The 19,644-nt window shown below is 60.3% G+C and overlaps 1 protein-coding gene across 1 annotated transcript; it reads left to right on the top strand.

Moving 5' to 3' along the window:
• Positions 1 to 485: 485 nt before the first annotated feature.
• Positions 486 to 16,177, top strand: Col1a1 (collagen type I alpha 1 chain). Its single transcript, XM_004859682.4, has 51 exons — positions 486 to 715; positions 2,070 to 2,264; positions 2,359 to 2,393; positions 2,492 to 2,527; positions 2,617 to 2,718; positions 3,386 to 3,454; positions 3,670 to 3,714; positions 3,875 to 3,928; positions 4,060 to 4,113; positions 4,586 to 4,639; positions 4,755 to 4,808; positions 5,097 to 5,150; positions 5,236 to 5,280; positions 5,389 to 5,442; positions 5,533 to 5,577; positions 5,700 to 5,753; positions 5,980 to 6,078; positions 6,159 to 6,203; positions 6,302 to 6,400; positions 6,536 to 6,589; positions 6,717 to 6,824; positions 6,925 to 6,978; positions 7,207 to 7,305; positions 7,418 to 7,471; positions 7,556 to 7,654; positions 8,173 to 8,226; positions 8,329 to 8,382; positions 8,460 to 8,513; positions 8,614 to 8,667; positions 9,089 to 9,133; positions 9,220 to 9,318; positions 9,521 to 9,628; positions 10,032 to 10,139; positions 10,315 to 10,368; positions 10,514 to 10,567; positions 10,691 to 10,798; positions 10,887 to 10,940; positions 11,056 to 11,109; positions 11,227 to 11,388; positions 11,472 to 11,579; positions 11,730 to 11,837; positions 11,936 to 11,989; positions 12,094 to 12,201; positions 12,481 to 12,534; positions 12,648 to 12,755; positions 13,117 to 13,170; positions 13,351 to 13,458; positions 13,554 to 13,833; positions 13,951 to 14,141; positions 14,386 to 14,628; positions 14,738 to 16,177. Exons 1-51 carry the CDS (start codon positions 619 to 621, stop codon positions 14,882 to 14,884), a joined length of 4,383 nt encoding a protein of 1,460 aa, XP_004859739.1. The 5' UTR covers positions 486 to 618; the 3' UTR covers positions 14,885 to 16,177.
• The last annotated feature ends 3,467 nt before the right edge of the window (positions 16,178 to 19,644 follow it).

Below are 19,644 nucleotides of genomic sequence, written 5' to 3' on the forward strand. Positions count from 1 at the left end.
AGCCACACCAGAAGACATCCCCAAACAAACACATCTTTTTAATTTCCTGGTTTTTCTGTTTTGGAGAGCCCCACACCTGGCCTCTTTAGGATCGTTCCTTGGCGCTTCCCAAGGAGGTCAGGAGGGTGAGTGGCGTGGGGGGGGGGGGGGCCTCTTCCACTTACTCCTAACCCTTCCCCAATTCCATGCTCTCAGATTGGAGGTCCCAGCAAGAAAGCACCAAGGGCACCCCTGCCCACCCCGTGAAACCCCAGCGGCAGCATCTCTGGCCCAGGCTGGGCTGGGGGCTGGGGAGCTGAGTGGCAAAGGGGGGAGAACTCGGGTGGACTCCCTTTCCTTCCTTCCCTCCTCCTCCCCCTCTCCGGTCCAAATTGGGGGCCGGGCCAGGCAGCTCTGATTGGCTGGGGGCCGGGCGGCCTGCTCCCCCTCTCCACCGGCCAGGGTTCCTCCCAGTGCTCTGCCAGGATGATATAAAAGGGGCCCGGGCCAGCCGTGGGGAGCAGACCGGAGTCTCTCCCCGGGGTCGGAACAGGAGGCACGCGGAGTGTGAGGCCACGCATGAGCCGACGCTAACCCCCCACCCCAGCCGCAAAGAGTCTACATGTCTAGGGTCTAGACATGTTCAGCTTTGTGGACCTCCGGCTCCTGCTCCTCTTAGCGGCCACCGCCCTCCTGACGCATGGCCAAGAGGAAGTTGTGGACCAAGAGAGAGACAGTAAGTCCCAACTTTTCGGAGTACACGGGTACTCGGTAGCAAGCCCTGCGCTTGGTCCTCTGGCGTTTCCGGAGATTCGCTTGGGGATGGACGCAAAGGAGATGCAGAGGAGCGAATGCACCGTGGGCCGGGCATGGGGATGAATACTCCGGGGAGTGGGCAGTGAGGCTGGTGCACTGCGCGAGACTGCGCGGGAGGAAATCCTGAGCATGCGCCGTCAAATGTACCCGGGCCGGCGGGGTCTGCAGGCAGAGCACGTCGAAGATGGGACCGGGGCGCCGAGCTGGGGATCTGGAGCCCAGGATGTAAAAGCGATCAGGAGGGCTGTGGGATGATTCATAAGGAAAGATTGTTTGCACTCTCTGCAGGCTAGACTGTGTTCCCGGGCCCGCGGGGGTGCCGGGCGGCGGGGGGAGGGGACGCGCAGAGTGGGCGGGCGCGAGGCTGAGAAAGTTTGGCGCGGGCTTGGCCGCGTGAGGTCCTTGCGCCCCCTGCTGACTACCATGAGCATTGCGCATCCTGGTCCAGCGCTTTCCGGCGCAGAAGCCGGAGGGGGAAGATCCGAGTTATTGCTGGGTGTGGACCCCACTTGTAGATCTACAAAGTAGAACCAGGCATGGGGTAACCCCTGCCTCTAAAAGAGTAGCCAATCCAAGGACATTGGCCCCTCCTTGTCCCCATTGCTTAGCGTTGCCCGCCACCTAGTGGTGGTCTGAGTAGATAATGCGTGAAGGGCGTGGTTAATTAAGTTCACTTCTGGGTTCTTTGGCTGAGGAGCGACCCAGAAGCAGTGGCTGGCTTTGAGGGGTTGGGGGTAGTCCCAAAGCAAGCTTTTAAGTTGTCTAGGCGCCGGCGATTAGGATGTACCCAATTTTAGGGGTGCACTTCAAGTCTCTGGGTGGGACCCCATCAGCTCTCCCCGCCCCCCCTTCTAGCCACGCTCACGCCATCCCACCTGCCTAGGGGCTGGGGGCGGAGCTTCTCTTGGGTTCTCCACGCAGGCCACGCCCCGAGAGCGTGCTTTAGGATGGGGCCCCTCCTACCACTCCCCCAACTTGGCTTTTTATTTCCCTTGGCCTCTGCGCCTGTTGGAGTTGGAAACAACCCCGGCCTGGAGGTTTGTTTAAATTCCTGGGAACTGGGAAGAGTCGCAGGCTCCCTGGCTAGGCGCGGGGCGGGAGGGGTCATTGGCGCTTATGGGGAGCAGATTAGCTTTTAAGGATTGGGAGGACAGGAAAAATGGGGCGGAGTTGGAAAATGTGAAGTCTGAGCGGTAGACGCTGGAGGCGCCCCCGAGTGCGTGTCTTGGGGGCCGCCGACAGCCCCCCCACCCCGTCTCGTCCTTCTCGCCCAGTCCCGGGCATCGAGTGCGTCCACGATGGCCGCAGGATCGCCAGTGGAGAAACGTGGAAACCCGACCCCTGCCAGCTCTGCATCTGCGCCAACGGCACGGCACTGTGCGACGAGATGACCTGTGAGGACGCGGCCAACTGTCCCGGCGCCCAAATTCCCGCCGGCGAGTGCTGTCCCAGATGCCCCGATGGCCCAGGTAGGCTTCCGAGCCGGGCTGGTGGCCTGGGGGAGTCAGGGCCATTCCGCACCCTTGGCAAACCCGCCTGTAACTGCGCGTCCTCTCCCCTCAGAAGCAGATCAGGACGCGGGAGACTCCGGAGTCCAGGTAACCCTCTGCCCTGATTGTGCCATCGCATGCGCCCCTTCTCTGTTCTCCCTCCCTTCTCTGACCAATGTCTCGTTTCTTCTCGCCCAACCCTATAGGGACCCAAGGGAGACACCGGCCCCCGAGGCCCTAGGGTAAGCGTCGTCCTGGCTGCCCCCCTCCCCGCTGGGGTGGGCGTGGCTCCGGCCTGCGCTCACCGCGGCCCCGCCCTCCGCCCCTGCAGGGACCCGCCGGCCCCCCAGGACGAGATGGCATCCCTGGGCAGCCCGGACTTCCTGGGCCCACCGGACCTCCTGGACCTCCCGGCCCTCCTGGCCTTGGTGGAGTAAGTAGAGAGAGGGTGGGCGGGCCTGTGTGTGCGCCCCTTCTCCCGGGTTAGCTTTGGTTTTCTTTTTCTTCTCTTTCTTTTTTTTTATTTGGAGGGGGTCAGGTAACATAACTATTTTTAAATAATCTCAAACATACGGAAAAGTTGCAAGAATGATGCAGAGAACTTCCACATACCCTTCCCAGTTGATCACATCTGCTCGGGATCTCTGTCTATGTACACAGCATTTTTCCCCTCATCTAAAACTATGATCTAATATGCAGTCCACCTTCACATTTCGCCAATGTCCTAGTAATATCCTTCCGGCATTTTGTTTTCCTAATCCAGGATCCTTAGTTGCCTTTAGTGGTCCTGTCTCTTTAGTCCCCACGAATGTGGGCCATTTCTGAGACTCTGCTTGTCCTTCCCAACACCGGAAGTTTCTGAAGAGCCCAGTTACTCCTTAGAGGCCAGTTCTTCTCCCCCTCTGTTGAGGATTGTCGGAATAATTAGATCCGGGTGAGGCGTTTGGTCAGGCATATTTCACAATCTTTTTCACTGGTCCCAGCACATCCCATCAAGAAGCACATCGTGTCATTTGGCCCCTTATTGCTGATGTCTTCTGCCTTTCTGTGGGACTGTCCTGACCCTGATTTTTCTGCCGCACTCTCTCTTGTTTTTCTAGAACTTCGCTCCCCAGATGTCTTACGGTTATGATGAGAAATCAGTTGGAGCTGCCGTGCCTGGCCCCATGGTGAGCCACCAGGGGTAACAGATGACAGACGCGGGTGGGCATTCGGGGTGGCATAGACGGCTGCAGAGATACCAGCCACCTTTGGACCTTAGAGCCTAGAAAGGACACATGACCACTGCGGCTCCAGCAGGAGGCACTGGGCAGTAGCAGGACGGCCCCCACCTTGTGGTCTCCCACACGTGCCACCATGTCCCCTCTTTCCCTTCTTTCTGCAGGGCCCCTCCGGTCCTCGTGGTCTCCCTGGCCCTCCTGGCTCACCTGTGAGTATCTAGCAGGTGTTCACATGGGCCCCGGGGCTCGGGACTGTTGGAGGGGAGGTTGGGGCGAGAGCAGGAAGGTGTTCAGAGATCTCTTGGTGAGATGGGCACAGCTTGGCAGAGACCTGCCCTTCTGACTCCCCACTCTGTCCTTGTTCTCCAGGGTCCCCAAGGTTTCCAAGGCCCCCCTGGTGAGCCCGGCGAGCCTGGGGCTTCAGTAAGTAGTCTCTATGCAAACACTTCTTCCATGGAAAGACGCCCCACACCCGGGGACTTCCTCTTCCTATTCCTTTCCTCTTCTCTTTTCCTCAGCCTGATTCTCACTGCCCCTTCTCCTATCTCCTCTAGGGTCCCATGGGTCCCCGAGGTCCTCCTGGCCCTCCTGGCAAGAACGGTGATGACGTAAGTAGCCCCTTCAAGAAGGTCCCATCTGATCCCTGGCTTTGGCCTTTAATCCCCACTGTGATGCCCCCACCAGCTTTGGTACTGATTCCCAGAGGAAGTAGGGCGAGTTCTCCCTGACCCACGTGACTGTCCTTGACCAATGATCTTTACTAGTGGGATGTTTTTGTTTCCCAAGCAGGGGTGAAGCAATCCCCAGGTCCACCCCACAGAGTAGGTGACCTTAGCTAGAAGTGCTCTGGTGTACAGGTGGGGAGATTAAAATGTTGGAGACAGAAAGCCACAGAACTCTCTTTGGAGGGACTTGGATTTCAGCCAAAAAGGATTTCATGGTAGATTTAAACTGAACTACAGGTGCAGTGTAAGATCCTAAGCCCCTAAACCTGACTTTCAACAATCCCAAGACGACTGAGACCTTCCCCACGTCCCCAGCCCAGGGACATGGGTGTCATGGCCTTTTCTCTCCCCCTAGGGAGAAGCTGGCAAGCCTGGCCGTCCCGGTGAGCGTGGACCTCCTGGGCCTCAGGTGAGCTGGCGGGAGGCTGGATCCCGGCTTCACCACACTGGGGCCTCAGCCAGGAGCTGTGAGCACCCACTGCATCCTAACGGCCTTCCCTGTCCTTCTCTGCCTTGCTCCCCAGGGTGCTCGGGGATTGCCCGGAACAGCTGGCCTTCCTGGAATGAAGGGACACAGAGTGAGTCCCCCTTTTAGTCCTCTAAGGCCCCAAAGTCCTGGCCTCCCACCATGGCGACCCCTACCCCTACAAGGTCCTGATGTGCTTCGTGGTGGGGGCAGCTACAGAAGTCCCAGGAGACGCAGAGTGGACACCTGAAAAAGTCCCTCCATGGGAAAAAGTCCTGCTAAGCAGATGGGGGCTCTCGGACCAATTGGGAGTCAGTGTGGCTCAGACACAGGGGCATAGCAGGGCGACCTCCCGGGGCTCCTTCACAGGGTCTCACTTTGTGCCTCTCTCCCCTCCCAGGGTTTCAGTGGTCTGGACGGTGCCAAGGGAGATGCTGGTCCTGCTGGTCCCAAGGTAAGAGCCGCCTGAATGTCCTGGTCCTCCCCTTCCTACAGTGCCAAAGATGCACGACGTCCTCACTCTGTCCTCTGTCCTGCAGGGGGAGCCCGGCAGCCCTGGTGAGAATGGAGCTCCTGGCCAGATGGTGAGCGTGCCGTGTCTAACGGGGGCGTGGGCTGCGGGGATCCGACGGAGGCGTGGAGGCACGTGATTGTCTCCCATCTCACCTGGCATCTCTTGGTTCGCTTGTCAGGGCCCCCGTGGTCTGCCTGGTGAGAGAGGCCGCCCTGGACCCCCTGGGCCCGCTGTAAGTATCTCTGGCCCCTTGAGGGATCCCCAGGAGCCACAGGGACCGGCCAGTGCTCAGGAAACCTAACTGGGCCTCCCTTCTCTACAGGGTTCTCGCGGAAATGATGGTGCTACTGGTGCTGCGGGCCCCCCTGTGAGTATGGCTCTGTCCCCGGGGCCTGGGAGCGGGGACAGAAACCCAGGAGCTCTCCTGTCCCAGGCCGTGCCTTGCTGCTGCCGCCTTCCTGCCCGCTGACATCTCTGTCTCGTTCACAGGGCCCCACTGGCCCCGCTGGCCCTCCTGGCTTCCCCGGTGCCGTTGGTGCTAAGGTGAGGCCCTGTCCTCCTCCTGCACAACTCTCACAGGCCACAGGGCCTCGCCCCCCTGCTCCCCAACCAGAGGGACCCAGCGAGGCCTGAGAGAAGCTCATCCCCCAACACCTGCGTCCCGGGGGCCCCTTCCCTGATTTAGACCCCGCATTCTTGGTTTCCTGCGCCTGTCTCTCTCCCCCCACCCTGCAGGGTGCATTCTGATGTGTCCTTTCCTCTGGTCCAGGGTGAATCTGGTCCCCAAGGAGCCCGAGGCTCTGAAGGTCCCCAGGGTGCTCGTGGTGAGCCTGGTCCCCCTGGCCCTGCTGGTGCTGCTGGTCCTGCTGTAAGTGCCCCCCCATGTCCCCTGTGCTGCTTCCCACCCCCACAGTCCTTACCTGTCACTCACTCTCTTCTGTGCCACAGGGAAACCCTGGTGCTGATGGACAACCTGGTGCTAAAGGTGCCAATGTAAGTCTCCTGCCCAGTCTCGCCCCACGCCTCCCCTGCCCTCCTCCCACCTGCCCTGTGCCCTCCACCCCTCTCACCCATCTGCTGCCTTCCCACAGGGAGCTCCTGGTATTGCTGGCGCTCCTGGCTTCCCTGGTGCCCGCGGCCCCTCTGGACCCCAGGGCCCCAGCGGCGCTCCCGGTCCCAAGGGTAACAGCGTAAGTGCAGACCTCTCATTCTGCCCCACCCCATGCCCTGGCTCTCGCGGCCCCATGGCGGGGGGGATGAAGATGCAGGCCAACTGTGCACCCCAACTCTTGGCTCACTTTCCTTCTCTTCCTCCCCTGATGCAGGGCGAACCCGGCGCTCCCGGCAACAAAGGAGACACTGGTGCCAAAGGAGAGCCCGTGAGTCTCTGACACCCCTCCTGGCCTGGAGCCTCTGAAGGAAGGGAGACTCGGGGAAGGAGGGGAGGCCCTTGTCTGCTGGAGGCTGGAAGCTCACCAAGCCTGCCCCCTCTTCTGCCCGCCCCAGGGCCCCGTTGGTGTTCAAGGTCCCCCCGGCCCTGCTGGGGAAGAAGGAAAGCGTGGAGCCCGAGGTGAACCAGGACCTGCTGGCCTGCCCGGACCCCCTGGCGAGCGTGTACGTCCCCTGCCCCCTTCTCCTTCCCACGCCCAGAGCCTACCTGGTGTCCCTCCCAGGTAGGTGTCCCTGAGCTCACCCGCCTCCTCTCCTCCCACAGGGTGGACCTGGCAGCCGCGGCTTCCCCGGTGCAGATGGTGTGGCTGGTCCCAAGGTGAGCAAGCTCTCTTCATGGCAGAGGTTGGCCCATGGGTGGCCCTTCTGCTGGTGGTGTGGCCCTGCCCCTCCCAGTGCCCGCTGCCCAGCCACTAGCACGGCTGTACCCCCTCTTTCTCATCTCCAGTGCCCACCAGTGTCCCTCAATGCCCACCTGGACCAGCCTCCCCACCCCTCAGGCCCAGGGCAGAGACCCTGACCTCCTGTGACTTCCTCCCCCAACCAGGGTCCCTCTGGTGAACGTGGTGCTCCCGGCCCTGCTGGCCCCAAAGGTTCCCCTGGTGAAGCCGGACGCCCTGGCGAAGCTGGTCTGCCTGGTGCCAAGGTGAGAGCGGGCCCATCAGCCCAGCTCGGCCCGGGCCCTGCATGTCTTGTGTGGAGTTTGGGATGAGGCATTCTGGGCCCGCAGTGCTCACGCCTGCCTCTGCATCCCTCAGGGTCTCACTGGAAGCCCTGGCAGCCCCGGTCCTGATGGCAAAACTGGCCCCCCTGTAAGTATGGCTCCCCGTGGACCCCTCTCGCCCTCCTTGTGCTCCCTCTGTCCTCACCACTACCTTTCGGCTTCCCTTCCCCAGGGTCCCGCTGGTCAAGATGGTCGCCCCGGCCCCCCCGGGCCCCCTGGTGCCCGTGGTCAGGCTGGTGTGATGGGATTCCCGGGACCTAAAGGTGCTGCTGTGAGTATTCAGTGGAAGCGACGTGGAGCCGGGCATAGGACACCTCGGAGGCCAGAGTTCTGGGCTCTGTCCCAGCTCTGTGAACTTTCTGTGTGACCTCAGGCTGCTCACTGCCCCTTTCTGGGCCTTAGACTGTAAAATGAAAGCCTTCTCCTGGCTCTAGGGTCACTGCTCTGTACCTGGAAATAAGTATTGTTGGTGGCCCTCCCCTCCCACACAGGGCTAGGTGGGCCTTTTACAGGAGAGTCACCCCCAAATTTGGTGGGTTCTTTGAGGTTCGAGAGGAGGAGGCAAAAGCCTTTTGTAGCTCAGGCTGCTGGGCATGAGGTTTTAGGGAGGCTAAGGAACTAACTACAAAAGCCACAGGCGTCCCCAAGGGTTGTAGACAGAGCCTGCGGTGTTTTGGGGCAAAAAACAAAGCCCCTGAACAAAGACTGCATCGTGCCTGTGCCCGACAACGTAGACAGGAAGACTCAGGTTTCTCCTCGGCCCTCAACTCTGACCCCCTTTCTGCACAGGGAGAGCCCGGCAAAGCTGGAGAACGGGGTGTGCCTGGACCCCCTGGCGCTGTCGTAAGTGTCTCCTTCCTTCCCCCACTCTGCTGCCATCTGCTGTGTCCCTGTGACCCCAGCCATCAGCCCCACCCCCCTGAGCTCTTCCCTTTCTGCCCATAGGGTCCCGCTGGCAAAGATGGCGAAGCTGGAGCTCAGGGAGCCCCTGGTCCTGCTGTAAGTGTCCCTCCCGGGGAGCGCCCTGCCCTTCTCTCCCCAGACTGCCCATGACCTCGGCATTCTCCCCTTGACAGGGTCCCGCTGGAGAGAGAGGCGAACAAGGCCCCGCCGGCTCCCCCGGGTTCCAGGTGAGGCCTTCTGGCTGCCAGGCTGTGTGGAGAGGAGCAGGTGCTTCTGTTCCCCTCCACATTCTGACCCCTTCTTCTCCCCGCCACTTCCCACCTGCAGGGTCTCCCTGGCCCCGCTGGTCCTCCCGGTGAAGCAGGCAAACCTGGTGAACAGGTAAGAGGAAGCAGCGCCCAGGGGTGGGGGGAAGGCAGGAAACGAAGCGGGACAGGCCACTGCCTGGGGACTGAGGCTAGACCTCAGGAAGGACGTCCTGTGATGAGGGAGCCATGTGGAGGGAAACAGGAAGCTGTAGATGGGATCTGCAGGACTGCTAGACCAGGCCGCTCCTTTTACCAACTGCTGGGATACTCTGGCTTTCCCTGCAGCTTTCTTGTTGCAGGTATGGGGAGGAGGGAGGCATTTGACTCAGCAGGAGGAGTAGAGGGGCCATAAGGTAAAATCCCAGTTCCATGCTGACAGGGGGTTCCTCTCATCACGGCCCCCAAGCCTGGGCCCCGGGAAGAGGGACAGGAGCTCTTTCTCATGCAGAGGACCCCACAGGTTTGCTCACTGTTGCTCTCTCAACCCCCACCAGGGTCTTCCTGGCGACCTTGGCGCCCCCGGCCCCTCCGGAGCGAGAGTAAGTGGATTCTTCCTCTCCTCGCTCCGCTCCCCGCTCAATGCCCGGCCTTGCCTTTGCCGCCACACGCCGTCTTTCCCTCCTAGGGCGAGAGAGGTTTCCCTGGCGAGCGTGGTGTGCAAGGTCCCCCCGGTCCTGCTGGTCCACGCGGATCCAATGGTGCTCCTGGCAACGATGGTGCCAAGGTGAGAAGTCCCCCCGCCAGGACAGGGGTGACTGGCTGTGGCCAAGGCTTCGGAGCTGGGGGAGGGTCGGGGCCAGTGAGGGGAGGGCCGGGCTGTGTCCTTGGCCTCGGAAGCAGACCTGGGAGCCTCCAGATGGGGGCTCAGGGCTTGCGCCCACTTCTGGACCCCAGGCCTCACCCCAGCCTTCTTGGTTGTCACCTAGGGTGATGCTGGTGCCCCCGGAGCTCCCGGTAGCCAGGGTGCCCCTGGTCTTCAGGGAATGCCTGGTGAACGGGGCGCAGCTGGTCTTCCAGGTCCTAAGGGTGACCGAGTAAGTTTGATACTTTCCTCTCCTGAGCTCTCCACGGCTTCCGTCTGTTTTCTGCTTTGGGTCCCTTGCCATTGCCCTGAGATCTTTCCCTCCTCTTCTTCATCCTTCTTTCTTCCCGACTCTGGCCCCTTGCTGCTGAATCTCTGCCTGTGGTCCAGGCCCTGCTCCATGCGAGTTACCATGGTGATGAGATGTGGGGCATCTCCTTGATGGAGGATGCTGTATTCATCCTCTTTCACAAGTCAGGGGCTCTCAGCCTAGATGGCCCCCAAATCCCTAGGCTCCTGCACCCTGACACAGGCGCAGTGGGCAGGGCCTCGCCGGGGCTTCCAGACACAAGCAGAACCCTGCAGGTCACCTCCTGGCCCCACACTGGAAGTCTCAGGCTTTTCCTTCTCTTCAGGGTGATGCTGGTCCCAAAGGTGCCGATGGTACTCCTGGCAAAGATGGTCCTCGTGGCCTGACTGGCCCCATTGGTCCTCCTGGCCCTGCTGGTGCCTCTGGTGACAAGGTGAGTGACCACCTTCCCACTTTCTTCCCCAACTCACGGCCTCCCCAGCCAGGTCCTGCCACGCCCAGCTTGCGACCAGGAAGCTGGAGGGACCAGAGGGAGGCTCTCCAGGGGTCGCTGGCCGGGATGCTCAGGGTGGCCCTCTCACCCTGAGCCTCTTGTCCCTCCTTGTCAGGGTGAATCTGGTCCCAGTGGCCCTGCTGGTCCCACCGGAGCCCGAGGTGCCCCCGTAAGTACAGAAGACCCTGGTAGAACTTGTGCTCAGCCCCTCTCTCCCGGCCTCCTTCCTGTCCCTCCTCCTCCCTCCCAGCCACCCCTCTCCCCTCCTTGCCTGAAGTCAAGGTGTCCCCCCAATTTGCCTCTTTCTCTTCCAGGGAGACCGTGGTGAGCCTGGTCCCCCCGGCCCTGCTGGCTTTGCTGGCCCCCCTGTGAGTACCAAGGCCTCTCCATGTTGTCACCCCGCTGGCCACATGGGGTGTGGGGCCTCGGCCACTGAGTGAGGACAGAGGTCCCAGGCTCTCCACCACTCACTGCCCTCCCTCCTGCCCCAGGGTGCTGACGGCCAACCTGGTGCTAAAGGCGAACCTGGTGATGCTGGTGCTAAAGGCGACGCTGGTCCTCCTGGCCCTGCTGGCCCTGCTGGACCCCCCGGCCCCATTGTGAGTACCCCTGCCCCTGCGCCCTCCACTGCAAAGACCCTGACTTGGACCGGGCCGGCCTGAGCCTGTCCTCTGTGCTCTCCCGCAGGGTAATGTTGGTGCTCCTGGACCCAAAGGTGCTCGTGGCAGTGCTGGTCCCCCTGTGAGTACTGCCCGCCTCTCCGGAGAGCCTGTCAGCAGCTGGCAGTGGGAGGGGCCGGGCCAGGCCAGCGGCTGTCCCTGTCCTGACCATCCTGTCCTCCCTTCTCTCCTGCCAGGGTGCTACTGGTTTCCCTGGTGCTGCTGGCCGAGTCGGTCCCCCTGGCCCCTCCGTGAGTATCTGTAATGGCACCCACGGCTGTGCTGCCAGGAGGACGGGGACCCCACCCAGGCCCCCCTAATGCTCCAGAAGCCACTGGAGTCTGACAGCCCCTCTTGTCCCCCTGCAGGGAAATGCTGGACCCCCTGGCCCTCCTGGACCTGGTGGCAAAGAAGGTGCCAAAGGTGTCCGCGGTGAGACTGGCCCCGCTGGACGCCCCGGTGAAGCTGGTCCCCCCGGTCCCCCTGGCCCTGCTGGCGAGAAAGGATCCCCTGGTGCTGACGGACCTGCTGTAAGTGCCAGTTCAGCTCCCCACCACTCCGGAGTGGCCCCTGAGTCACTGTGCAGCACCTCACCCCCATCTGCCCCCCACAGGGTGCCCCCGGAACCCCCGGACCTCAGGGTATTGCTGGACAGCGTGGCGTGGTCGGCCTGCCCGGACAGAGAGGAGAAAGAGGCTTCCCTGGCCTTCCCGGCCCCTCTGTGAGTCCCTTCACCTTGGGGTCCCCAGGAACTGTCCCCAGACTGGGAGGGTGCAGGGTGGACCGGAGGAGGACAGATGGGACAGAGACGCTCTCAGGGGCCCCAGCCACCCCCAACCTACCCCTGCACTGACTCTTTCTCCCCGCTTAGGGTGAGCCTGGCAAACAAGGTCCTTCTGGATCAAGTGGCGAACGTGGTCCCCCCGGCCCCATGGGCCCCCCTGGTCTGGCTGGACCCCCTGGTGAATCTGGACGAGAGGTGAGCAGTCCTCAGACCCCAGGCCCTAGAGTGCATGCCCACAGCAAGGCCACAGGGCCTGTCCTGAGTCCCTCTCTGTGACGCTCTTCCCTCTGCAGGGCTCCCCCGGTGCTGAAGGCTCTCCCGGACGAGACGGCTCTCCCGGCCCCAAGGTAAGAGGGCTGGACCCCAGCACTGCAGCACTACCAGCCCCGTGCCCACCCAGCCTGGGCCCGTCCTCGGGTGCTGACCCATTGTCCCTGCCCTTGCCCCCCAGGGTGAGCGTGGTGAAACCGGCCCTGCTGGACCCCCTGGTGCTCCTGGTGCCCCTGGCGCCCCTGGCCCCGTCGGCCCTGCTGGCAAGAGTGGCGATCGTGGTGAGACCGTAAGTAGGCGGGCTCGGCTCAGGCCAGGGATTCTGGGGACAGATGGCGACATCGGCCAGGCAGGGAGAGGAGAGGCAAGTTTGTGAGACATCTGCATCCTCGGCCTCCTTGGAAAATCAGAGCTCGGCCTCAGGACCCTCATCCAGAGCCCCTCTCCTGGTGACAGGAACCGGCCCGTGGGAAGTTTATAGGGGGTCAGGAGAAGCGGCCACATGGGGGGACATGGACACGGTGGGCTGCCTCGGCCAGGGTCCAACTACTCTCTCTGCTCTCCCCAGGGTCCTGCTGGTCCTGCTGGTCCCATCGGCCCTGCTGGTGCCCGTGGCCCTGCTGTAAGTGGCCCACACCAACCCCCTGACCTCAAAACCCTCACCCAGTGTGGATCACACTCCACTCAGTCCCAAAGGGGCTTCCACCTGACAGCCTGTCCCCCACTCTCTTCCAGGGACCCCAAGGCCCCCGTGGTGACAAGGGTGAGACAGGCGAACAGGGTGACAGAGGCATCAAGGGTCACCGCGGCTTCTCTGGTCTCCAGGGTCCCCCCGGTCCTCCTGTGAGTATGCTCGGGCTCTCAGGTCCTCTGCCACTGCACCTTCTTTGTCATCTCCCCATGCTGTGCTGGGTGACGGTGGGGGGGCAGGGGCGGTGGACAGTAGACACCTGCCTCAGTTTCCCCTCTGAAGAGCCACTCTGGATCCTCCGTCATGGGGACTGGGGACTAAAGGTTTATGGCCATTTCCGAGTAGCTTCTGAGAGGGATTGGAAGAGAGGCTCAGCCTATGAGGAGGCTGGGGCAAGATTTCCCCAGTAGGGAGAGGGGTGGGCTGCCCACCCTGCCCTCTGGGTCCCCTGCCTGTCCCAAGCCTGCACTGGACCCGCACTGGGCCTGAACTGTCTTTGTCTCTGTGCGTCAGGGCTCTCCTGGTGAACAAGGTCCTTCTGGAGCTTCTGGTCCTGCTGGTCCCCGAGTAAGTTGGGTCTTCCCAGGTCCCCCGGCCAGGCTTGCCTTGGGGACCTTCCCCAGGGACCCAGGAAGAAGGCTCCTGGACAGTCTTGTCCAGTGCCTGGTCCGGCAGGCAAGGCGATGGGTGTCTCCGTTGGAATTGGGATCGTTTCCAGGAGGATTTCTCCCTCCGTCTCTCCTCCAGGGTCCTCCCGGGTCTGCTGGTTCTCCCGGCAAGGATGGGCTCAATGGCCTGCCTGGCCCCATCGGTCCCCCTGGTCCTCGGGGTCGCACTGGTGATGCTGGTCCTGTTGTACGTAGCCCCACCCCCTTCGCCTCATGTCCCTCCAGCCCCAAGAGGCCTCGCTCGGACACTGGTAACCCCCGATCTCCTCCCTTTCTGCACAGGGTCCCGCCGGCCCTCCTGGACCCCCTGGTCCCCCTGGTCCTCCCAGCGGCGGTTACGACTTAAGCTTCCTGCCCCAGCCATCTCAGGAGAAGGCTGGCGATGGCCGCTACTACCGGGCTGATGACGCCAACGTGGTCCGTGACCGTGACCTCGAGGTGGACACCACACTCAAGACCCTGAGCCAGCAGATCGAGAACATCCGCAGCCCTGAAGGCACCCGCAAGAACCCCGCCCGCACCTGCCGTGACCTCAAGATGTGCCACCCCGACTGGAAGAGCGGTGAGGGCCTGCCCTGGCTGCCCCTTCCTCCTCCTCCTCCTGCCGTGCCGGCCTCCCTGCGCTCTCAGGGGCTACCTCTCCTGCTCCCCTGACTCCCCTCGTCCTGCCCCGCCGCAGGAGAGTACTGGATCGACCCCAACCAAGGCTGCAACCTGGACGCCATCAAGGTGTTCTGCAACATGGAGACGGGAGAGAGCTGCGTGTACCCAGTTCAGCCCACCGTGGCTCTGAAGGCCTGGTACATCAGCAAGAACCTCAAGGAGAGGAACCACGTCTGGTTCGGCGAGAGCATGGACGGTGGATTCCAGGTGCATGAGCTGGACCCTAGGCCCATGTTTGGGAGATGCTAGCCCAGTGCCCAGGAGGGACAGAGCCAGGCTGGGGAGGGAGCCTGGGTCCTTGCTGCCGGCTCAGACGCAGGTGCCCATGGGCAGCGAGAGCTCTCTTGAGCTGAGTTAGCCGGGCACAGTGCTGTCAGCGGACTTGAGGACGGAGGCCAGGGCAGAGGCCCCGAAGTTTCACTCACCCCCGGCTCTGTCACCTCCCCTGCAGTTCAAGTATGGCAGCCCAGACTCCGAACCTGCTGACGTGGCCATCCAGCTGACCTTCCTGCGCCTGATGTCCACCGAGGCCTCCCAGAACATCACCTACCACTGCAAGAACAGCGTGGCCTACCTGGATCAGCAGACCGGAAACCTCAAGAAGTCTCTGCTCCTCCAGGGCTCCAATGACATCGAGCTCCGGGGCGAGGGCAACAGCCGCTTCACTTACGTGGCCCTGGAGGACGGCTGCACGGTGAGTCCCCGGGACCCTTGGCTCTAGGTTTTGGCTCTCAGGGTGACCCGGCTTGCTGGCTCCATCTCTGCCCTTGGTAATGACCCGTCCCTTGCCTCCCTTACCCCAGAGTCACACAGGAGCCTGGGGCAAGACAGTCATCGAATACAGAACCACCAAGACCTCCCGCCTCCCCATCATCGACGTGGCCCCCTTGGACATTGGCTCCCCAGACCAGGAATTCGGCTTTGACGTTAGCCCTGTCTGCTTCGTGTAAACCCCCTCCACTCCACCCTGGCTCACTCCCACCCAGCCCACTCCCCTTCCCGGAAACAGAAAAACAACCCAAACTGAATCCCCCCAAAAGCCAAAAAAATGGGAGACAATTTCACATGGACTTTGGAAAACATTTTTTTTTTCCTTTACATTCATCTCTCGAACTTAGTTTTTTTTCTTTGACCAACTGAACATGACCAAAAACCAAAAATGCATTGAACCTTACGGGAAAAAAAAAAAAAGAATAAATAAATAAGTTTTTAAAAAAGGAAGCTTGGTCCACTTGCTTGAAGACCCTGTGGGGGTAAGTCTTTTTCTGCCCGTTGGGCTTATGATACCCCAATGCTGCCCTTTCTGCTCTTTTTTCCACCCCTTCTTGGGGCCTCTCTTCCACTGTTCCCCAAATCCAAGTCGCCCGCAAAGGCACAAGAAACAGTGCATTGTCTGCTCAGCAACCAAAGGCAATGCTGAAACATCTAAGTGGCCTCCAACTCCCAGCCCACTCCGGCTGCCTGATACACCCAGTGCTGGGGAGATCCGGGGTTCCCAGACTGCCAAAGGAGCCCACCCATCTGGCATCCCCAAGGCCTCTGCAACACACCCCACTTTGTTTTTGAGAGGGCCCTTCCCGGGGGTCTCGAGAGAGGGGCAGGGCCACGGCACCGCAGAGCAGAGACGTCGGACTTGGGGGAGCGCCTGGAGCCCCTTGTGCGCCCGGCTGGGTGGGAGAGATGTTCTGTTCCTTGTGTAACTGTGTTGCTAAAGACTGACTACCTCGTTCTTGTCTTGTGTGTCACCAGCGACTGTGAGGGGCGGGGGCAGCGACCACCCCATTTGATACCAAAGGTGCTACATCAATGTGGGGGGGGGTGGAGGAGGAATTTCTGGTGCTAAAAAAGTTGGGGTGCCCCCAGGCCAACAAATGTTCCTTTTTGTTCAAAGTCTTCTGCTCTTCAGCTCTTTCTTTCCTTCTTTCGGTCTTCCTTGCAGATGGGGACTCGTGAATTTTTTTTCTAACGGTGCTATTTAATGTGGGGGGAAAGGGCTGGCTCCAGCCTGCCCCTCTCCTCCCTCTCCCCACCCTGCCTCTCTGACTTCTCCTCTGAAGCCCTCCCTCCTGCACCTCTGTACTCCGTGGTTTTCAGATAACAGCTTCCCAAAGCACAAAGCAGTTTTTGCCCCAGGGTGGGAGGAAGCAAGAGACTCTGTACCTATTTTGTATGTGTATAATAATAATTTGAGATGTTTTTAATTATTTTGATTGCTGGAATAAAGCATGTGGAAATGACCCAGACACTTCTGCAGTGGCCTCTTCATTTCCTTCCTGGGCTTTCGGGGAGGGAGAGATCTAGGGGGTGGGGGGTTGGGGTGGGTGGGTTCATCTTCCATCTGCTGCCCTTTCCCTGTACCCCTTCTAGACTGGATCCCCCCACTTCCTCTTGCCTTTCTTGTACCTTAAACCTTTTTCTCTCTTTCATTTCTCTTTCTCTTGCAATTCTCCTTGTGTTTTTCCAAGCCCTCTTGTACCCTGTAGTGCCACTCAGGCAGCCCCTACTACATGGCAATACACGTGCATACACACATGCATGCACACGCACATTTCCCTTCGGATCTCAGCTTGGCAAACCTCTTGCCCTCTCTCCCAACAGTGCCAGCAACTTTCCAGGCTGTGGGCACCCTGCAGGGTTGGGGTCTAAGGGAAGTGTTGCCCAGGGTCCTGGGAGGAGGGGAGACGTGCTATTGGTAAGGAGGACCTCGGACGGACCCCATCCTCTTCCCCAGACAAACATGGTGGGCACCTGGCCTTTACCCTGGGGAGCAAGCAGTCCAGCAAGAGAGGGGGCCTCCTGGGCCCGCTGGGGTGGGGGAGTGCCTAGGAGGAGGCCAGGAACAAGGAAAGCTCCTGTTTGCTCATGGGAGGGAGGAGGTGGCCCAGCCCCTGGGAGCATCTCCTTGAGGCCTCGAGGAGCTTCGAGAAAGCACCTGTAGGGAGCTCCCTGGAAGGACAGGGCCCTTGCTCAGCCAGCAGAGAATGCAAGGGTCCCCTCGCTCGAGCCATTCTGCCCAGCAGCTACTTCCTGCTTGCTTCTTTCCTGTTCTTTTCTTTCCCCAAATTCTTGCTTCCCCTTCCTCCTTCTTTTCCCTCCTCTTCTGCTTGGCTCTCCTTGCCTAGCTGAGAACCTGAGGGCCCCAGAGGGGAGGGGACTGGTTGGGTCCCCATCTCAGGGAACAGGGACAGTGGTGTGTGTGGTCAGTGGGGGACAGAGAACCCAGATTGTTGGGAACCTGGAGTGGACAGGGAGACAGAGATGACAGCTGTCTCTCCCTCTCACCCAGGGCCTCAAGGCCCAAACTGCAGGGGAAGGGGAAGCCTGTGTCCTATGTCCCTCCCTGGGTCTGCAGAGAGCAGGATGAGTCTGTGCAGCCATTCATCCTTAAATGCATGCTTAGTGCCACTGTTGTGGCTGTCATCGAGTACTTGTGGTTATTAATTTGGGTCTTTAATAATTCATCATTAGAGCCTGTACCATGTTAGGACAGTGTAAAGTGGGAATTAGTCTAGAAATTATGGTACAGAAAGCAAAGACTTAGTCGAATGCAGATTATCCGAAGTTGTGTGAACAATGGATTGGCGCATTGATTTCTTGGTGACACCTGCCTGCCTGCCACTCGGCCCTGGTAATCACCATCTACCTGAACCTCTGGCCCTTGGGACTCTGGCCCCTTACAGAGCTAGAGGCATCCTGAGCTGAGATTCCAAGACTCTACCTGTCCAGGGCCGCTGCCCCTCCATGGCCCACACCTGTCACACCAGTCAAAGAGGGTGACTGCAGTTTCCAACACACACCCACTTCCCACATTATGCCTCTTCCCACCCTGGACGTGATGTCCCTTCTCTCTGCCTGCTTGAGACCCGGCCTCTAGGCCAGGCTCCCGTGGGTCAGGACATCCCTTCTCCTGCCCAGCCCAGGCTCAGCTGGGCCCTCCGAGTTCCCAGAGCTCTCTGCCATCCACCCCAGAGACTGGACACTGTCACTGCAGGCCTATTATTCTGCTCCCATCTGATCTTCTCTCCAGCCAGAGGCCAGATGATGCCATGCAGGGCGGAGCATGGAGTTGGTGTAGACACGGGAGAGAGGAGCAAGCAGGCAGGCATGTGAGCTGGAGAGGTAGGTGTCCCTTAGGCTCACCTGTGCACCGGTGAGGCCCACATGAAGGGCAGTAAGTGAAAGCCAGCCTTCAGTTCTGAGCACTTCAAATGTGGCTAGCGCCGAGGGACAAAATTCTTACTTTCACTAATTTCGATGAATTTGGGTCCAGCATAGCATGGCTTTGTGGCGGAGGAGCAAAAGAGCCTCTCACTACACACGTGGGTCCGCGGGTGTGGTGTGTACACACATGTGCATGTATGTGGGCTTTTGCACTCCATGTCAGGGGTGTGGAGGTGGCAGGTCTCGTGTGGTTCCGTGTCCGTGTCACCTGGTGAGGGCCAGAATACGGTTTGAGTGCAGTGCGGGATAGGAGGAGAAGGGGACAAAGGGACCATTGTACCAGGCTCCCAACTCAAACCCTCCTTTCTGCTGACATCACAGCTGCCCTAAATATAGCTGCCAGGCCTCATCCCCGGGACCCTCGCTGTCCCCGTGCAGAGGCACAGTGCCTGCGGCTCCCAGGGCTGCTCTGCATTCGGACTTACCTTTGTCTCCTCTATAGGGAGAAGACTAAGTTCCTGTGGATAATTTTCAGTCAAATCCAGATGGAAAATTCTAGAAAGAAAAGAAGCTTCATTTGGATTTTTTGTTTTTTGTTTTTTGGGGTTTTTTTGTTTTTATTTTGGCACCAGGGATCAAACTCATGGTCTTGCACTTGTGATGCAGGCACGGTGCCACTGAGCTAAATCCCCGGCCCAGCTTCATCTGGATTTTTCACTCTTGCTGCTTCCTTGGAATCCTGGGTCCCTTCGGGGAGCTGGACTAGACCATCTCCTGGCAGAATTTTCTATGACCAGAATATGGTGGGTTTTCCTTCCTTTTCTTTCAGCTTCTTAACCCTTGCTTCCCTGGCACCTCCAAGATCTCCCTTCATAGGCAGAGCTGGGCGAAGTAGAGGGGGGAGGTGGAGGAGGTGCCTGTGTGAGCTGGGGGTGCAGGTGGAGATGTGGGGCCTCCATGAGGAGAGGCCAGAGATGGCAAAGGAGGGAAGCAGTAGCCAGATCTGCACACAGTGAGGGCAGGATCCTCAAGGGGAGGCGGTAGAGGAGACGCCATGTGAGTCGGAGAAGGCATGGGTGACAGCATTTGGGACAAATGTGTTTCTGTCTGTGTGAACTCGGGTGGATAGGAGCAGGCATCGAGGGGTGTGGGAAGATCAGCAAAGGGTGGGTGTGGGAAAGCACTGCCACCAAAGTCCCCGGTGCTGGTGAGAAGCTGTGTTCCCTGGTCCCCTCCTGGGTGTGTGCATGGAAGGCAACAGATTGGGCTGGGCACATGTTGATGGCTCAGGAGGTGAGACCCGTGCAGGCTGGGCTAGGCCAGGCCGGGAGGGAGGTATCGGAGGGACTCGAGGTGTGGGCAAAGTGGGGTTCTCCGGGAGGGTGAGGAAGGAAGGCTGCGGAGAGCCGAAGTGGGGACCCAGGAGTACATGGAGCAAGGAGGCCACAGGCCAAAACCTGGGGGAGTCTGGCTGTGCGGTCCAGAGCTCGGCGGATGCATGCAGAAGCCCGGATGAGCAGGTGTTCTGCAGAAAGCAAGGAGAGGCCGG

Source organism: Heterocephalus glaber, unplaced genomic scaffold, assembly GCF_053883595.1.
Source record: "Heterocephalus glaber isolate CG9 unplaced genomic scaffold, H.glaber_assembly_v1.0 deba00001773, whole genome shotgun sequence".
In the NCBI taxonomy this organism is placed as follows: domain Eukaryota; kingdom Metazoa; phylum Chordata; class Mammalia; order Rodentia; family Bathyergidae; genus Heterocephalus; species Heterocephalus glaber.